The sequence below is a fragment of the Haliotis rufescens genome, unplaced genomic scaffold, assembly GCF_023055435.1.
Source record: "Haliotis rufescens isolate VD_foot unplaced genomic scaffold, xgHalRufe1.0.p SCAF_4, whole genome shotgun sequence".
Classification (NCBI taxonomy): Eukaryota; Metazoa; Mollusca; class Gastropoda; order Lepetellida; family Haliotidae; genus Haliotis; species Haliotis rufescens.
In genome coordinates this window covers 19,757,393-19,777,273 of record NW_025964112.1, presented here as the reverse complement: position 1 = coordinate 19,777,273, position 19,881 = coordinate 19,757,393, and the positions used below count along the sequence as shown (strand labels likewise).

At 39.0% G+C, this 19,881-nt stretch overlaps 1 protein-coding gene across 2 annotated transcripts in view; it reads right to left on the bottom strand.

The window, feature by feature from the left end:
* Positions 1-9,588: 9,588 nt before the first annotated feature.
* The window catches only part of LOC124132130 (protein PALS2-like), a 41,251-nt gene continuing 30,958 nt past the window's right edge, over positions 9,589-19,881 (bottom strand). For both annotated transcript variants that reach the window (XM_046495818.2, XM_046495819.2), the window contains exons 14-15: positions 18,707-18,742; positions 9,589-15,493 (exon numbers count right to left, since the gene is read on the bottom strand). In XM_046495818.2, coding sequence (XP_046351774.1) covers positions 15,317-15,493; positions 18,707-18,742 — 213 coding nt within the window. In that variant the 3' untranslated portion in view covers positions 9,589-15,316. The remainder of the gene's footprint in view (positions 15,494-18,706; positions 18,743-19,881) is intronic.

Genomic DNA, 19,881 nt, shown 5'->3' with positions numbered 1-19,881 from the left:
ACTTTGTAGCTTACATGTAAATGTGAATTGGTGAATGATGCTTTCCAAAGAATTGATGAACCAACTTTCTGATAAATGCTAATTTCTGCTAACTTAGGACCACTTGATATCATGCATAGTTATGATATCAGGGGCAGTAGGGTAGCCTAGTGTTTAAAGCGTTTGCTGGTCATGCCAAGCAACCAGGTTCGATTCCCCACATGGGTACAATGTGTGAAGCCCATTTCTGTGTCCCTCACCATGATATTGCTGGAATATTGCTAAAAGCAGCGTGAAACCATACTCACTTTATCACTAATGATATGCCACAGTTGCACCTATGCCCCACAAAGGACTCACATCTTATTTTATTCTCTATTTTACAAAAGAACACTGCCATTAGCTGAAATCTAGACATGGTTATTTGAATGTTGGTATTGGACTAACTTCTGCTTTGGAAAATTCTTGTTCTCTAGTTGTTGATCTTGGAGGTCAAGACCATCTGTATATTCTACACTGATTTAGGGTTATATTCATTCAAGTATTTTTTTAGGAAACAAATTTGTCCTTCATATTGGGTGTAGTTTCCCATGATGACCATTGGTGGAATCCCTTCTTGATGTCATGCCACAATGACATTACTGAGAGCAGTTTGCACCATAAACACTCACTGGTGGGCACTATGCAATGGAGCCACATAACTAATCTGCTCTGAATATAAAAAAAATCAAGTCCCCATAAGAAGTACAGTTTTATATATGTATCTATATAGCATTTACTCTCCAGTAACCCACAGTTCAAGCAGATCATATCAAATATTCTGCCATGGATACCATTTACTTGACAATTCAAACACAGAACTTTATATGCATAATTAATTCCTTTACTTAATAAAATTTGTTACTTGATTTATCTTCCATCAGAAGAAATGGAAATCTTATAGCGGCAACAATTAAACCAAGGAATGCCATTGCCACAGTCCTATTTAACATTATGGAATCTTACATCCAACTCTGCTTTTAGTGGAGATTTCTTATGATTATGAAAAGGGCATTGTAGCTTTTAAGTATTGGTCATATATTATGAAAACATTGATATCAGGCCAACTGTCATGTCAATTGTTTATCCCATGAAATGTCTTCAAAAAGATGATAAATAGAAACAGTTAAGATTCACAAAATGGGTCAAACAAACCAGAAACTATTAAGTCAATCTGTCATGAGCTAACTTGGAAGTTGAAAAGTGAGCTTGGAATGGTAATTAAAACTGGTTGTCAAAACCATCATTTTTCTCCCAAGTCATAATCCTGCATACAAATGATAAATTAAGAATTTAATTGAGCCTGTGCAATCCTATTTCTGCTATTACCCAGATGACGGCTAGAATGTCTGCCCCTAAACTGTTAAAGATTCCAGAATTATGACATTATCCCTAAAGAATAACCAATTCTTTAATGATTTACAAACCATCACAAGGACAACCCTTCCTATTTCCCTGACTTTTCTTTTAGTCTAATAATAACAATAGTTAATTATTTGTTAGCTGAGCAGATTAAATACATTAATGTCCTTTTTTGTTGAATTTGATATAAATTTGTATAAAGAATTCCTTAATTTGAATATGAAAATATAGTTGGTTGGTGTTTTTTCCTCATGGTTACACATGGAGAGTGCTTTATGGTGCAGATAATCATTTGAATGAGAACACCAGGATATGGTGAAGATCACAAATTATGAGTGCTTGTTCCTCAAGGGACATGTTTATATTCTAATTTTTGTTCCAACAATTTCTCCACATCATTAAATTCATTTGAAGTGGCCATATGTCAGAATTATGGACAGGGTCATTTTTCAGATTGAATCTCAAGTTTCAACCTGTCTCACATTTCCTTATAAACATTATGTCAGGAATTATTAATAATTATAATAGCTGTGAGTATTACCATCATTACCCTTTTCATCTTCTTGGCATTGTTGAAGGTGAATATCAGATTCAATCAAATTCTACAACCAGTTTAACAAGAACTTATATTTAAGATTAGTAAATATTGAACATTGCATCGGCCATATTTCAGTGGTATAACCACATTAACACAAGTCTCAACATTCAATTCATTTCAGTCACTATGACCTGAAAAAGAACTTGATATGTAGTATAGATGGTTATTTGTATAAGAAAAGTGACCAGTACAAAACAATATATATGTGTGTGTGTGTGTGTGTGTGTGTGTGTGTGTGTGTGTGTGTGCGTGCGTGCGTGTGCCTGTACATGTGCTTGTGTACACATTTCTAAAAGCAACGCAAGTTTATAATTTTGTTTGGATGCAGCCAATTGCTGCCATGGTAAACACATTCGGCACTGATGCCTAGACCAATAAATGGTATCATTAGAACGTTGCTTTCTATTTCATTGGTGTTCTTAAAAAGGAGAGCTAGGCTCGGCAAGTTGGCGCTCAAAGCAAATTTGATTAATATCGTTTACAACACTACTCTGTTATTATGTATATTAGTCTAACAGTTATTAATTGCCCTCGCATCCCAGAGACAATGTTTCAGTGCCACATATTGCACTTAATACCAAGTCTAGACCATGAATGAGAATGACTGAATTGGTCGGATGGGCAGGCTCCAATAAGTGGTTGATTGGATGGCATCGTGCCTCTATGGTGAAGGAAGATGCTCACAGTATCAGCCACTGGTTTGTCTGATCCATCTTCGATTATTTACAGGCCGCCGTCATACAGCTTGACCATTTCTAAATGCGGCGTTACACAACACAACATTTCGAATGCCTTCGTGTCTTTTGAAGGTCAATTTTAGTTGAATGTGCACAACGTTTCAGCATCAAATGGCTAATAATGAATGGCATTAGTTTTCGAAATATAGGTTTTCCATTGACAGGGGCCCGACCCTTTTCTAGCGGAGCTACGGAAATCATTCAAATTTCTTCCACGTTTTTAAATCTTTCTAACTCTAATGTTGCATACTTTATTCAAATATTTGTTATCATCTCTTTTATATTTTTTTAATAAGAAGATACACACGATCAGAAAACATGATGGTTCCCAGTTGAAAACAATATTACATCCACGTAACACTTTCCACTGACACGACCATCTTTTCCCTGTATTGGTCCGTTTACTTTGTTGAAGGTGTTTAGAACCACCTGTCCTTTCGGACACCAATAACATATAACTGTACTATTTTTGTCATCAAAAGTCTCATTCATCTACATTTATTTACTTCCAGTTTACACAAAAGGAATTTCAAAGCAACATTGTTTTATGAATACACAATACCATTTAGAAAGTGGTCAAATGTAACAAATGTTATATTTGGGATAACACTTTCTTATCGTAAAGTGCAGATTCTCGCACTTTTTGGGGGTAGAGTACCGTCCGGGATTCGAACCCACACTTGCCAGAGTGAGGCACGTAATCGCCAGCACACAAAGTACGTGATCTAGACTACCAGTTGTCGGACTTTCATTTAAGTGGAAGCTTCGGTGGCTGAGTGGGTTACATCGCAGACTTTGTGTGCTGGCAATTACCCCCCAAAAGTACGAGAATATTTACTTTACTAAGAAAGTCTTATCCCAAATATAACATTCGTAACATTGTATTAGTATACTTAGGAATAATAGTTTTCGTCACTCTGAAAAAGTAGTAATATTAAACAGGTTAATTAACAATAGATATACACATGTGAATTACATGAATGTATATAGCATTTCACTTACACACACATTACATGAATGTATATAGCGCGCACACATGCGTGTGTGTATATAATTGAAATGCTATCTTTCGGTAGTAACATTACCGTTCCGGCTTTTCCCCGAATGACACGAGTGTTCTCCAAACTCATAGGAAATACATCTTCACACCATACCACTACATACCCAATACCAAGTGTGAAAAGTATGTCACAAACATGTGTTTGTGTGTATCTTTGCGAACTCTGAACCTAATCTTTTAACACCCACGATTGAATTAGTGAACCGAGTGAATTTTAAAAAGTATCTACATTCTATATCTCATCATATATCAAGGCGGGATACACCAAGAAAAAGCTTCACGTATTGTATCCATGTGCATGTGGGAATCGAACCCCGGCCTTCGGCGTGACGAGTTGCCTATTTAACCACAAGGCTACCCCACCGCCCCTCAACATAAGAAACAGTATCCAGTGTACCTGAAAAACAACTTGATAAGTAGTATAGATGGTTATTTGTATAAGAAAGGTGATCAGTACAAAACAATATATGTGTGTGTGCGTGCGTGCGTGCGCGCGTAAGTGTGTTTCTTCAGGACAAATAATTACATTGTGTATCAAATGACACAATGCGGGGATTTATACCTGGGTAATTATTGCACTTGTCCAACATGGTTTTTACATCTGTTTGGCATATTCAAAATCAGACAAGAATTTAGTAAGCATTTACATAAATATAATTGTTTGGGTTATTCTTACAAAGTTGGGGACGACGCGCCATCAGAGAAGATCTCACACATAAGATTACATGCAACGTGAATATTTATTCGTGGATTTACCGACCAGATAGAAACGGATAGTTAATTTCTTCCCCTGTCTGGCTGTGGTACTGTGAAACCATATATCAAAATATCAACCATACACCTAGTGTTAGATTGGATACCGCTCAACCATGCAGATTTTATACTGAATTGTTTATTTAATGAAACGAAATCCCACTGTATATGAATAACCATTAGAAAAATAAAACCATAATTATGTAGTTTAATCGTCATCATTCAAGTAAATAATTCAAATATAAAAGTATTTAAACAAACAAAGAAACAAATAAATAAATAAATACAAGACACTAAGCTCGCATTCAGATACATGAATATACATGTATATGACTTTTGGTCTAGAAAGATAGGATCATCTTATATACGAAGGTGGGCACGGGTGGCCCAGTCGTCTAAGGCGCCGCGATTCGCTGTGCAGAGTTGCGTCCCTTGGACACGCCAGAAACCTATGATTGTGGGTTCGAATCCCGGTTCGCCCCGATTATGTTTCTAGGTTTATCAGCACCATACCCGTGCTGTGGGTACCACAGAAGTGGTAAACGTCTGAGACCTGCATCACTTCGGGCTTTCCTCCCACATTAAGCTGACACGCCGTGATATAACTGGAATTTTGTTAAAAGCAGGGTTAAACCCAACTCACTCACTTAGACACTTATATACGAATCATAATGGACTCCGTTGACGGAGTTGGTTTCTAATTATATTTCAACATAATGGTCTCCAAGACGTCCCCCTGGAGGTGTAAAAAGTCCTCCAATGTGCAAATGACGTCATCATCATTTGCATAATGCTTACCAGACAGTTCTTTCTTCAAGTTTGGGAAGACGCGAAAATCTGACGAGGCAAATCTACTGAATACGAGGGATTTTCAATGTATTCAAAGCCACAGTCAACAGACGCATTGTCCTGGTGGAGCAACACGGCAGTTTTCCACCACGTTTAGCCTTAAGATTTTTACGCAGTTGCCAAAGCAGATTAGCACAATATTGGTCATTAGTGGACTGGGACCCGTGAAGGTTCGGGGTAGAATAGCAACCCATGCTTGCTGTAAAAGGCGACTAACGAGATCGGGTGGTCAGGCTCGCTGACTTGGTTGATGCATGTCATCGTATCCCGATTGCGTAGATCGATGGTCATGATGTCAATCACTGGATTGTCTGGTCCAGATGCGATCATTTACAGACCGCCGTCACATAGCTGGAATATTGCTGAGTGCGGCGTTAAACAACAAACAAACAAACAAACATTAACGGCCTGGCCTTTCGGTAGGCACCTTGCCAGCTGATGAAACAGACTTTGCCTTCGTCGTCATCGGAGACGTTAGATGTTTCCACACCGTTGTTTAGTCTCTGGTTGATAGTAGTAAACCCAAGATTCGTGGTTACTAATCGCTAAACAACATGAGCTGGGATTTTAAATTCTCCCCCAAAATACTTGCAAAAATAATTATGCTTTAGACTGTTGAAAAAAAGAAGGCTCGGTGATTATGTTGCCATTGTAACCCGAAGGCTGGTGAAATTGTTCATGCTTTAGTTTCGGAAACTGGTTTGTCTGGTCCAGACTCAATTATTTGTTGTTCTCCGTGATATAGTGGGAATATTCTGTGACAGCGGCGTTAAACTGCTTGTACTTACTATACCACCGATACCCAAACTCTCAAACTGAATACTTACATCTGCAAAATTGGCCGAGCGGTAACCTTTAATGGCATTTCCACATTTAGACGATTATACATGTAAAATGTCGTGTACTTTTTGAGGATATATTTTCGATAATGGATGAAGAAGGAACCCGCGATATAAGATCAAGTGAAATAAAACAGCTTCAGCGATAAAGTTTCCTCTTACAGACAAAAACAAAGATGGAGCAGATGGTGGTTTTGGTTATCATAAGCCGATATATAAAAACTTCAAAGAAAGTTCGCAGTGTGCAATGGCGATAGTTGTAATTTGTAATCGTTAACACATGTCCTTTTTCCATCTTCGCCTGAGATATATCCCTGTTTTAGTCTACTTTAGACGTCGTAACACTTGACAGCAGCTATCCCCAAATGACGACATGACTAGCAACTAATGCCGACCGACTTTTTTAACGTCAATCCTACTTTTGACCACTTCGTTTTGTTTTCCCAGTTGAATATGTATTTTCTAGTTGTCTTCCTTTGAAAAGAACAAAACCCAATACGGACAATTTCCATCAGGGCATAATGGCGATTATTTCGACAAATTGTCCTCTCGGACTCCGTTTGAGACTCAATTAGCTGCATATGATCTTTGCTTGAATTCCCTATGCTCAAATTTCGTTGGCTATATTGTATTTATTACACTATGATAAAAAGATATAATTCTCTAATGCTAATACCAGTCATTACAATAAAGGAGACGGCCATGCTATTAAGTGGGTGTTGACATTAGCCCGACAATAACTGCTAGTTTTTAACATACGGTTCATAAATAATTTCTTTTGAAAAGAAACTAGTTATAGATGTATTTGTCTTTGAAGACAAAGCTGATATTTATATGGGTGTCGGTCATTGTGTTATAATCACATAACGTTATGACAGTGCACAAGAATTAGCATTTATAGTGAGTGAAAATCGTTTCGTAAAAAAACACTTGGCTTTGAAAATTGAAGCAAATAAACATTTTGACAAATTAAGTTATTAGATGTTGCATAAATGGAAATTGTAGCAACGGAAATAAAAGCAGATGTTGTTGTGTGTTTTTTTAAACGAATACGATAAACAAAATCTATGGAAATTGTCTACCGTTTTTACAGCAGTTCCCCTTTGTTGTAGATGAGAAAAGTGCAGAAATTGGCCCCGAGACTAAAACACTTTCCAAAAGAGTTTTCACGGAAGATTTCCCTTGTGTCTCAAAATTATCTATGTTAATAGGCCTTAGCCATTTGGATACATGCCAGCGATAATCATTGCTCCTAAACAAATGTGACACCTACAATGGAAGTCTCTAACCTATTTTGAACCATTGACAATATTCATAGAATACAAGCGCCTGAAATGTTTAACAACCTTGTCTTGATAATCATATAGAAACAGGCATACAAGAACACTTTGTTTAACTGTCTGTGCGATGTCCCTGCTTTGATATATGTAAATGGGGTTCAGCTTCCCACATAGTTACAATGTGCGATTCCACTATTGGTGCTCTCCGCCGTGATGTTTTTGGAAGTGCTGAAACCTGTGTACAAGCTTACTCACTCACCGACTTACGTCAGTCTGCCATCGGCAATTGAACTGGAGTGAGTGATTTGAACAGTATTTCAGTGATACCAAGGGATCAGCTTAACTGTATTGCAGACCTTAGACTTAACACTTGAAACCAATCAGACATAACATGGTGCCGATAAACCAAGAAACATCATCAGGACGAACGTGGGATTCGAAACCAAGATCACAGGTTTCTTGCACGTTTATTTGACCAATGTGAAGGTCCCGGTAAGAAATTGGTCTTCAGCAACCCATGCTTGTCGTAAGAGGCGACTAACGGGATCGGGTGGTCAGGCTCGCTGACTCGGTTGATGCATGTCATGGCATTACCATTTGCTGAGATCAATGCTCATGATGTCAACCCCTAGATTGTCTGGTCCACACTAGATTATTTACAGATCGCTGTCATATAGCTAGAATATTGCCGAGTGCGGCGTTAAACAAAAAAAACCAGTGGCCTGTTACTTATAAAGAAAGAACCATTTAAGCAAGTGGTAGATGGTGTGAGCACCAACTACGTCCTCAGACTAGATCAGTCACTTCACTGAGGTCAGTTGGCCTTTCGTGGTAGTCTTCCCGTCCAGTATTATCCATACGCAATAGCCTCTGGAGGCTCGGTGGCCTTAGCCAATACATAGAGTACTGTGCCTACCGTTCCTGCAATACAGAAAATCCCCAGGATCTGACAAGGATTTTTACTCCAGTGTGGTTTAACGTATGACACATAATTCAAACACATTGACTTCCAATAACCTGGGGCCGCAGTGAATTCTGGCAGTTATCAACAGGGATACTTCCTTAACCAAGATCCATGCAGCCTTTGATGTTCAATAAAAAAAATTGTAATTCCGTAGTGTTTCAAAGAAGAAGAAAGATTAGTTTGATCAAACCAGACAGCTGTCATGTGTCAGTATAAGTATAAAGTGCACAGTCTTGGGTTGATTCAATAACTTCTGGTCCATCTGTCATCACATACTGTATCAAACCAGCAATCATTTATATATCTGTTTCATCAAATAAGGGTGACATTAACGAGTAAAACAAATTTACTTCAAAGTATTTAGGTTTTGTAAATTATATACAGGAGTTGACATGTAACATCTAGGCTTTTAGATATTCGAGAGTTTGTCATTCTTTTGGATTCAATTTCTTATGAATATGGAAAGGGTCGTGTCGCTTCTATTTTATTTGGAAGTGCAAACAAATCCATTTTGATGCCTTGTGTAAACATTCAGGCAACAGATCAGAGAGATGCATGAACAATTTATAGCTGAAATGACTGTGATAAAGGGAAACAAAATAATAGCTTTTTCATTTATGGGAGACATATAAAAATGGCACATCGGAATTCTATATAAAAATGTTAAGCGTCGTCATTGCTGGGAACGGAACTGAAAAGTTGTACCTCTTTTTTTCAGATTATTTAAGAATGACGTCACTATGTGTTTTTGCGTTTATGGAGGTATAAACGTAAAAGAACGGTGAGCACACTTTCTCGTAAATCCGCTACGCGAATGTGCACATTATGCACACCGGATGTTTCGTATATATCACCTTAAACACAGATACATATAGAAGTCAATTCTCATAAATAACTACGTCAACAATAATAACTTCACATACTGCTTATTTATGCATTAACATAATAAAACTAGGGACAACACGAACTCGGTGACCTACATCATTAAGCGCACTAATGGAACACAAGCCCCGCCCTTTCTATTAACAGTCGATCAAGACACAATGGGCCATTAGTAGGCGTGGCCTTATGTTTTTTAGTTGTCTTGGTTAACTAATCACAATTATACAAATGACACACACACAAACAAACAATGACACATAAAGTTTATTGAAAATAGTATACATTTTAGTGTTAAGAGTATATAGTTTACATCACATGCCAAATAAGTGATAAGGCTGAACAATGAACACACACTTAACTGGATGTATATCATTAACGTTTTATTCCTTTGCACTTAATCAAATTACATCCTAGTATATAAGTATATGTTTTATAAAGCTATGGAACATCAACAGTCAAAAAAACTGTTTTAACGTAAATCATGACAGTAAGTGATTCAGTCTCACCACTGAATTACCTTTTTTAATATTACTGGTTAATTGTTTTTATCAAAGAGAAATTATTTTTTAGTTTAGATGATATGTGGTAAATAAAACATCAGGACAAGATTCTAGCAAGTCTTGACGCTGAAACCTTAAAGTTAAACCTTGCGCATGTCAAATATGTTATGGAACATTTTTTTTTATTTTCAGACGAAAAGAAATAGTTTTGCATGTTACTTTGTTACTAGTGAATGAGGTGACATCTTGTTTTACAATAGGTATATCAACAACCATCCTCTCAGAAGGAAAGAAGAGTTTGAAGCCTTGTGCCAGCTAATCAATGGAATCACTGACCAGATGCAGTGAGAAGTGAGTGAATATTGCTCAATAACAAGATCTGTATTAGTTACATCTTCATATTAAGTTGTGATGTGATACAATTTAAGAAGTACATAAATTGTCTGATAATATACATTGTGCATTTTAGTCGTTCTTGTCAGATTTACAGCAAAAAGGCAACTTTCATCAACTGCTGGGTAGATTACAATAAACACTTATTTGCAATCTATCCTTCATGTGTATTGTAACCAAGTTAAAGCTATGGTGTTATTTAACTCAAGCATATTCAACCATTCATTATACCTGAGGACATCAAGATATGTTCAAAATGATCCTCGGTTACATCAACTTATGACAACTTCCCAAAAGAAAAAGCATGGGCATGCTATTACTCATGTTTCAACCTTTGTTAATAGATTAGTCACCCTTTAAAAAACAGATACTGAAGTCACTTTTTTCAACCATGAAATACCCCAAGTGTATTTTACTCTAGTGGAAGACTTCCAAACTAAATACTGTACTATGCAATTTTCTAAAATCTCATACCAAATATGACTACAGATATAAAGTAGAAAAGTACTGTACAATCACTTTAGAAAACAGGTAAAACCCCAAATGAATTACAAAAAAATATGAAGAAATCGTAGAAATATTGAAAGTGAAAGTAATTCTCCAAAGCATAGCCATGATAACATCCTAGGTCAGTCAGGATAATAATCTAACAGTTCTTAACAAAATGCCAACACATACTCAATGTGTAAAGTAACACAGGAAATAAGAATATTTCTTATTCAGGTTTTAGAAAACTAGAATCAGGCACTGATAATCTGGAGGGAGTTAACAGAATGCATAAATTACACAATTTACAATCTTTGTAAGATAAATTTCAATATATCACATCTTATTTTCAAAATATACTCTTCATAAAAATAATGTCACGGCACACTTGTGTTACCTGGTGCATAGGTCAGAGTACAGAGGTCAATAAGTTCAAAGTTCACATTGGCTTATGACATAATTATTTGAGTATGTACAAATACATAAGGAATGCTTTAGAAGTGATCACAAATAATTTACATTTTGATTCTAAGGTATATTCTATCAATGAAATAATTCAAACTGCTGCCTAATAAGCATGTTAATGATGTCGTCCTCACCAATGGAAAATACATTAAATAGTTACCTGGTGTCAAAATTCAAGGTCTCTTATTTTTTAACCTCATTTCAAAAATAGTATCTTGTCAGAATAAAAAGGTTATAAGCACACAAAATTATTTTCAGTGTGCATACAGCTTTAGATGCCAAGACCAACAGGCATGATAAAGTGCTGTGTTGTCAATCTTGTCAGGTTATCTTATTAAAAGGGTGCAAGGCACTATTGACAAGTCTACAGACAGTGGATGCACATACCTTATACCATCTGCACTGACCTACCTTGTACACAGGAAGGGTCAAGGGTCAAAGGTCTTCTGTGAGTGTTACAACATCACCAGAACACTCTCCCAGTGCTTGACACTTGTCAGTGGTCCAAAGGACCAGCACCAGAAAAGAATTTACTGTTCCTGTTGGATCTCTACCAGCCACAATGGTGCTTAGAGTTTAGAATTGATCTATTGCTGATTTCAAAAGTCATACAAACTTAAATTTCTTTGTTCTTCCTAAAAACAACACTAGACCACCGGACCATTTCATTTTACTGGTCCTTAAGCAAATATACTAGACTGGGACCAGTGGACCAGTGTTAGTGCCCGAGCAGTGCTCTTCTAAAGTTTGGACTTCCCAGCTTGGCAACCATTAATCAGCTCTACAGCAGTGAAATTTCAAAACAATAATCACCACTATATATGATAATTAGAATACCACATTCTACTAATGCACCAACTTTTATTCAAACTATGACTTTTCAGAATAAATGGGTGAAAAGAAATATAAATGTATTCTATTGAGCATACTATGTTAAACAAATCACAAAGCGACAGGAGTAGAACTGCCTGGGCCTGGTGTGCAGGGGAATGCAAATACACGCTATCACACACTATACACAGATCCATCTCTGGTGCAATCGGCATCATTACATTCAACTCCTAAGCTTCAACCAGTTAACAGTAAACAAAACTCTCTCTTCATACTGCATCAGTCACAACTGCATATTAATGAAAGACTGTTATACCTGGCGGAACACTTTACAAAGTTTTTCATTTTGCATGTAACTGTGACACCCAAGCCTGTTGGAATGAATTAGACCAGCATCTACTGTGTTTGCGGTAATATTACACAACAAGCATTTGGAATGATTAACATGTGACAGCGGTGACTATGAAGTAGGACAATGATATATCTGTACAACAATAACAACAACGGAGGTACATGTATAAGGACCCCTCATGAAATATTGCTGATTACACAAATCTGTTACTAAGAACAGTTGAGGAATTGATAAAGTCATAAAATAAAACAATTACACATTCAATTAGGCACAGACATATTTTCTTGTTAAGCAGAATATTATATTGAAAAAAGATTTTTGTTTCATTAAAAGTTTCTTACTTCAACTTCCCTCAGTTTCGGCTTCTCGTTAATGCCCTTAAAGTGAAATAAAAATATAACCTTGTCACATCATTTTCAAAATAATTGTTATCAATTAGTATCTGATAATATATTCCTATTTTTTTATTACATCTCTCAGCTGCACTCAAACATGACATATTAATTTTTTTCCATACAATACAAAAAAACAAATTATTCAAATCCACTTGCACATAAACCGAATCAATTATACCATACCATTCAATGTTTATCATTAAACTGTTTAAAATGACCGCAACAGTAAATTGAACGAATAGAAAAACAAATATAGAATTGTTAACACTAAGCAATGAGAAGTATTCCTGATCGTCCAGATTTTCTCGCAGAGTAAGGGAGGTAACTCTTGACTGCTATAGGGACTATACAGATGTCTTTTAGTAATTTGGTACACAAATCAAAATGAACAAAAAGCAACATTAGAAGGATTACTGAGGAATCAAACAAATAATACCTGTGTGTTAGTGTGAGTGTGTGTGTGTGTGTGTGTGTGTGTGTGTGTGTGTAAAGTATAGGAAAGTTTACACAAAAAAGGTTAAATTTCATTGAACTTTTCATCCCCATCTTTCCTGATGATTCTCTATGTATGTTCCTCCTTCGTACAAGTGCATACAAATATATAAGCAGGAGTACATGGTTGGTTGTAACTGACAGGGTTGAAGAACTGTTATTGCTTTAAGTAAATGAAAATATTTCAATACCAAGAAAGAAGAATAAGACTTAAATTGGAAATCTTATTGTCCTTTTCAAACAACTACTTAACACAAATATATCAAAAGGTCTACAACAAATGTTGATACAAAAATGGCAAGAAGGTAAATGATAACACTACTAAAATAAGTTAGGTGTTTCTGCTTCTAGTTGCCATGGTTACGGGGTCAGTTTCAAACCACCACTTCAAAGCACACTTTCAGGATATGTTCAGTGTGTTGCATACAGAAAAGGATCATCCATATTTGTTTCCTTTGTTTTTTAAAGCTGTCTTGACTTAGCTATCTAACAGAAATATGAACTCTTAATGACAAAACACCATGTTAACTTAAGTGTCAATGTGTTAACTGAATTTTCAACATGTTACATACATTTTCAACATGTTAACTGAAGAATCAATGTCAACTGAAGTATCAACGTGTCAACCCAACTCTATATCAAGGGATACATATCGATGATCCATGTTTCCTGTTCTTGTAACTTTTGACATTTGGTTTCATTGCAGAGAAACAACCAGGACAATTTAGACAACATATTCAAGAAAGGTTCAAAACTGAATGACAGGTGATAATGATATAACATGCATTCTGAAGAGAGCTATACCATTACCAGGTATTTAAAGAAACCATATTTAACAGGTCTGACTGGCACTCAAAGCAACAGACAAGGCTTTGACCAGTAACAGAACTTGGCACCATCAGTCAGTCTAATGGTACAGGCATCCTGACAGCTAGTACATTTTCTGGTTTTATTTGTTAATTTCTGCTGCTGTTAAAGAGCCTTATTTTGATCAAGTTGTCTTTCCGATCACATGTATTTCAGCATTGGAGACATGGAATATTCTGAATAATTTATTCTAAAAAAGGTGTGACAGGAAAAACTATAGAAATTAGATCCTTAAGTGATCATCACATGACCAAACTATAAAGGGAAAGTGAATGTCCCTGTATAAGGATTCTATTTCAACATCCATCCTCTTCCAACAACACTGGCCACAGTCCAAATAAAGTATTCTGTAGTCTTCATGTGAATAGCAAAACGATCCACACATATTTCTTGTTCTTAGAATGCCATTCAGACCACATTCACCAAGTTGATTTTTGTGACTTCTAGGTAATGCTTCTCATTAAATTTGTGTTACCATGGTTATATGCACATTCGGTTGCCTTGATATGCATTTCAATTTCATGATTTCCGTTTTAATGACAATTGGGTCAACAACACATATCTGGGACTTGTAATGGCATAACACCAACTAATCTTCTTGCTCATCTAGTTCAGCACCACAGTTCAAGATGAAACTAAATGGGGCCCTGTCAATAATAACATCAGCCCTGTAACCTGTATTAATTGTTCATCTCCATGTAATAGGACAGCAATGATAGTGAAAGTCAGCCTTACAGCTGCTGGTGCATGATGTTTAGTGATGCAACTATATCTGCATACAACGAATATCCAGGACAAATAATGCCTGAAAACTCCAATATACTGGTTAACGTCTAGCCCTATTGCATTTCATTGTTTAATGAAATCAGACATGTTTCTGTTCCTATGACCTGATTTAAGTAATTCCAATTCTCATTTTAGGTGAGGCTTTGGTGATGGTGAAGCTACATGATAAAAAACATGTGCAATGGTGGTATTCTTAACTGCAACAGCACTATTCATGGCATCAAACATGGCTGACGAATGGAACTACCCACAAAGGGTTGACTTACTACACCGCCAGCAACATTGTCATACATCTTGAGCTATCCTGACATATAGACAAAGCTCTGCCTCAGTTTACCATGTTCCAAATGCAATCCCTGTCTCTCTGACAATGTCAGCATACCAGACAATGTTTCTCTGACGATGTCTCAGTAGACCCAGTTGACTGGAACCCACTGCTGGAGGACCTCCATGTCTCCCAGTAACTTGCGTATGGATCGGAACGTTTCTTCAAAGCTGTCATTCACAATGGTTTCATCAAAATATGCCTTGTACACCTGCTCGATCTGAGCACTCTCTTGCACTGTACGGATAAAATCTTCCTCCTGGAAAACATGAAACAAGAAATCAGTGAGTGCATGTTGCTTACTGCTGCAAGCAGCAATGGTCCAGCCATATCACAGCAGCCTGTACATATTTCCCGGCAAACCAGTGACTGCAAGCAGCAATGTTCCAGCCATATCACAGCAGCCTGTACATATTTCCTGGCAAACCAGTGACTGCAAGCAGCAATGGTCCAGCCATATCACAGTAGCCTGTACATATTTCCTGGCAAACCAGTGACTGCAAGTACAAGCAATGGTCCAGCCATATCACAGCAGCCTGTACATATTTCCTGGCAAACCAGTGACTGCAAGCAGCAATGGTCCAGCCATATCACAGCAGCCTGTACATATTTCCCGGCAAACCAGTGACTGCAAGCAGCAATGTTCCAGCCATATCACAGCAGCCTGTACATATTTCCTGGCAAACCAGTGACTGCAAGTACAAGCAATGGTCCAGCCTTTATCACAGCAGCCTGTACATATTTCCTGGCAAACCAGTGACTGCAAGCAGCAATAGTCCAGCCATATCACAGAAGCCTGTACATATTTCCCGGCAAACCAGTGACTGCAAGCAGCAATGTTCCAGCCATATCACAGCAGCCTGTACATATTTCCTGGCAAACCAGTGACTGCAAGTACAAGCAATGGTCCAGCCATATCACAGCAGCCTGTACATATTTCCTGGCAAACCAGTGACTGCAAGCAGCAATGTTCCAGCCATATCACAGCAGCCTGTACATATTTCCTGGCAAACCAGTGACTGCAAGCAGCACTGGTCTAGCCACATCACAGCAGCCTGTACATATTTCCTGGCAAACCAGTTACTGTGAGCAGCAATGGTCCAGCCATATCACAGCAGCCTGTACATATTTCCTGGCAAACCAGTGACTGCAAGCAGCAATGGTCCAGCCTTTATCACAGCAGCCTGTACATATTTCCTGGCAAACCAGTGACCGCAAGTATAGCAATGTTCCAGCCATATCACAGCAGCCTGTACATATTTCCTGGCAAACCAGTGACTGCAAGCAGCAATGGTCCAGCCTTTATCACAGCAGCCTGTACATATTTCCTGGCAAACCAGTGACTGCAAGCAGCAATGGTCCAGCCTTTATCACAGCAGCCTGTACATATTTCCTGGCAAACCAGTGACTGCAAGCAGCAATGGTCCAGCCATATCACAGCAGCCTGTACATATTTCCTGGCAAACCAGTGACTGCAAGCAGCAATGGTCCAGCCATATCACAGCAGCCTGTACATATTTTCCGGCAAACCAGTGACTGCAAGCAGCAATGTTCCAGCCATATCACAGCAGCCTGTACATATTTCCTGGCAAACCAGTGACTGCAAGCAGCAATGTTCCAGCCATATCACAGCAGCCTGTACATATTTCCTGGCAAACCAGTGACTGCAAGCAGCAATGTTCCAGCCATATCACAGCAGCCTGTACATATTTCCTGGCAAACCAGTGACTGCAAGCAGCAATGTTCCAGCCATATCACAGAAGCCTGTACATATTTTCCGGCAAACCAGTGACTGCAAGCAGCAATGGTCCAGCCATATCACAGCAGCCTGTACATATTTCCTGGCAAACCAGTGACCGCAAGTATAGCAATGTTCCAGCCATATCACAGCAGCCTGTACATATTTCCTGGCAAACCAGTGACTGCAAGCAGCAATGGTCCAGCCTTTATCACAGCAGCCTGTACATATTTCCTGGCAAACCAGTGACTGCAAGCAGCAATGTTCCAGCCATATCACAGCAGCCTGTACATATTTCCTGGCAAACCAGTGACTGCAAGTACAAGCAATGGTCCAGCCATATCACAGCAGCCTGTACATATTTCCTGGCAAACCAGTGACTGCAAGTACAAGCAATGGTCCAGCCATATCACAGCAGCCTGTACATATTTCCTGGCAAACCAGTGACTGCAAGTACAAGCAATGGTCCAGCCATATCACAGCAGCCTGTACATATTTCCTGGCAAACCAGTGACTGCAAGTACAAGCAATGGTCCAGCCATATCACAGCAGCCTGTACATATTTCCTGGCAAACCAGTGACTGCAAGTACAAGCAATGGTCCACGCCATCAGGGTACAATGAGCATGCAACCATCTGAGTCACAGACCACCATATGCCCATTGAAACTCATTGTTGGCTTGTTTGATACAGTCAATGTGTAAAATGACTGAAGTTGTAAAGGCAATTTACAAAAGGACAAAATATTTCAATCCTTCTACAATTATTGTTCTATTTATGACAATGCATTCCAAACATTCTTATGTTCTATTTCATCACCCTGTGACTGAAAATGATAAGATTTAAGGTGTGTGAGTGAGTAAAGATTTATAGTCATATCTGCAATATTTCAGCCATATTGTGACTAAATCAAGTTATACAATAATAACACATACTGTTGGAAGATAAAACCTGGCGACAAAGGACAGTAAAACAATTTGATTATCACAGATCTATATTTTAAGACTAGCGATGAGACTTAAAGATGCGAAAGTCAATGTATATCTTTTTTATATTTTATGGCTTCTTATCCTAGTCTATTGTGGTGTTTTTAAGCCCTTTTGAACTTCTACGCCAGTTAGGTTAGGAGGAACTATACACTTGTCACACATCAACAGGACACAGGTAAACACTTGATGATATTTATTGGCAACCCTCGAAGCGAGCACAAACCCCGACTGAGCCTCCAAAGACACGCGAGCCTCCAAGGGGAGCTAACTCTGCTTACATTAATACATGCCAAGCAAACCTGCATTGGCGCTAAATATCTTTTAGTTAATCTGATAAAGAAATTATTGTAAAAAGACAATTGATGCCTGTAAATTGCCGAAATGAAAATTTCAGTCATTTTACACATTGACTGAATTTAGACATTGACTGTAGCATGTATAATGCACACACCCTCTGCACAGCTGTATTGCTGTTACTTTTAAAAGTGCATTATACCTAAGTAAATATGGTATTGTAACCACCCAAACCTCACTTGTTTACTTTCCTGAAAAGCTCGGGTATTGGGGGCTAATTTTGCTACTTCATGAAAAACAGAGGAGTAATAACATAAGGAAGGGGGTTATAAGTGTCCTACGGCTTACAAACAAAACAAATTTTCTGCAAAGTAACTCCAGTATATTTGTGGATTAGCAGTAAACATAACTCTGATTTGACCTTTGGATATCTAGCAATAAATGAATCTTACCGATCTCAGTTCCACCATGTTGACTCCTCTTTTGTCCTGCAACATACATATTGCGAATGTCTTGAAAGCCCGTAAAACTAAACCACAAACTGAATGTAACAGAAGTGGTACTAATAAAGGGTGAAGGCACTGAGCATAAGATTGGGAAGGGTTATGCCCCTTTGACCTGTTACAGTTACAAGTTTAAGGCACAGTCAGGGATTGAGCCAGGGGGTGTTTCTGAGAAGGGTCAGTGGAAGGGATCTTAGGACGGCCATGGAGGGTTGGTGGAAAGTCTCTGGAAAAGCGTAGGGAATAGGGGTGATTGCCAGGGAGGAAGAGGGAAGGGGGTCCAGGGTAGGGATCTAAAGAGGGACAATGGAAGGAAAAGGGGAGGGTCTAGAGAGGGCCAGTGGATGGGATAGGGGAGTGGTCTAGAGGGGGCCAGTGGAGGGACAGTGGAATGGTCTAGGGAGGGCCAATGGAGGGCCAGTGGAATGGTCTAGAGAGGGCCAGTGGAGGGACAGTGGAATGGTCCAGGGAGGGCCAGTGGAGGGGCAGGGGAGTGGTCTAGGGAGGGACAGGGGAGGGGTTTAGGGAGGACCAGTTGAATGGACAGGGGAGTGGTCTGCGGAGGACCAATAGAGGGATAGAGAGTAGTCTAGGGAGGGTCAGTGGAGAGCCAGGGGAGTGGTCTAGGGAGGACCAGTTGAATGGACAGGGGAGTGGTCTAGGGAGAGCCAGGGGAGGGATAGGGAGTAGTCTAGTTAGGTCCAGTGGATGGGAAAGGGGAGGGGTGTGGGCAGGGTCTAGGGTGGGCCAGTGGATGGGATAGGGGAGTGGTCAAGGGAGGGCCAGTGGAGGGCCAGTCGAATGGTCTAGGGAGGGACAGTGGAATGGTCTAGGGAGGGCCAGTGGACTGGTCTAGGGAGGGCCAGTGGAGGGACAGTGGAATGGTCTAGAGAGTGCCAGTGGAGGGCCAGTCGAATGGTCTAGGGAGGGCCAGTTGAATGGTCTAGGGAGGGCCAGTTGAGTGGTTTAGGGAGGGCCAGTGAAGGGACAGTGGAATGGTCTAGAGAGTGCCAGTGGAGGGACAGTGGAATGGTCTAGGGAGAGCCAGTGGAGGGACAGGGGAGTTGTCTAGTTAGGTCCAGTTGGGTCTGGGGAGGGTCTAGGGTGGGCCAGTGGAAGGGAAA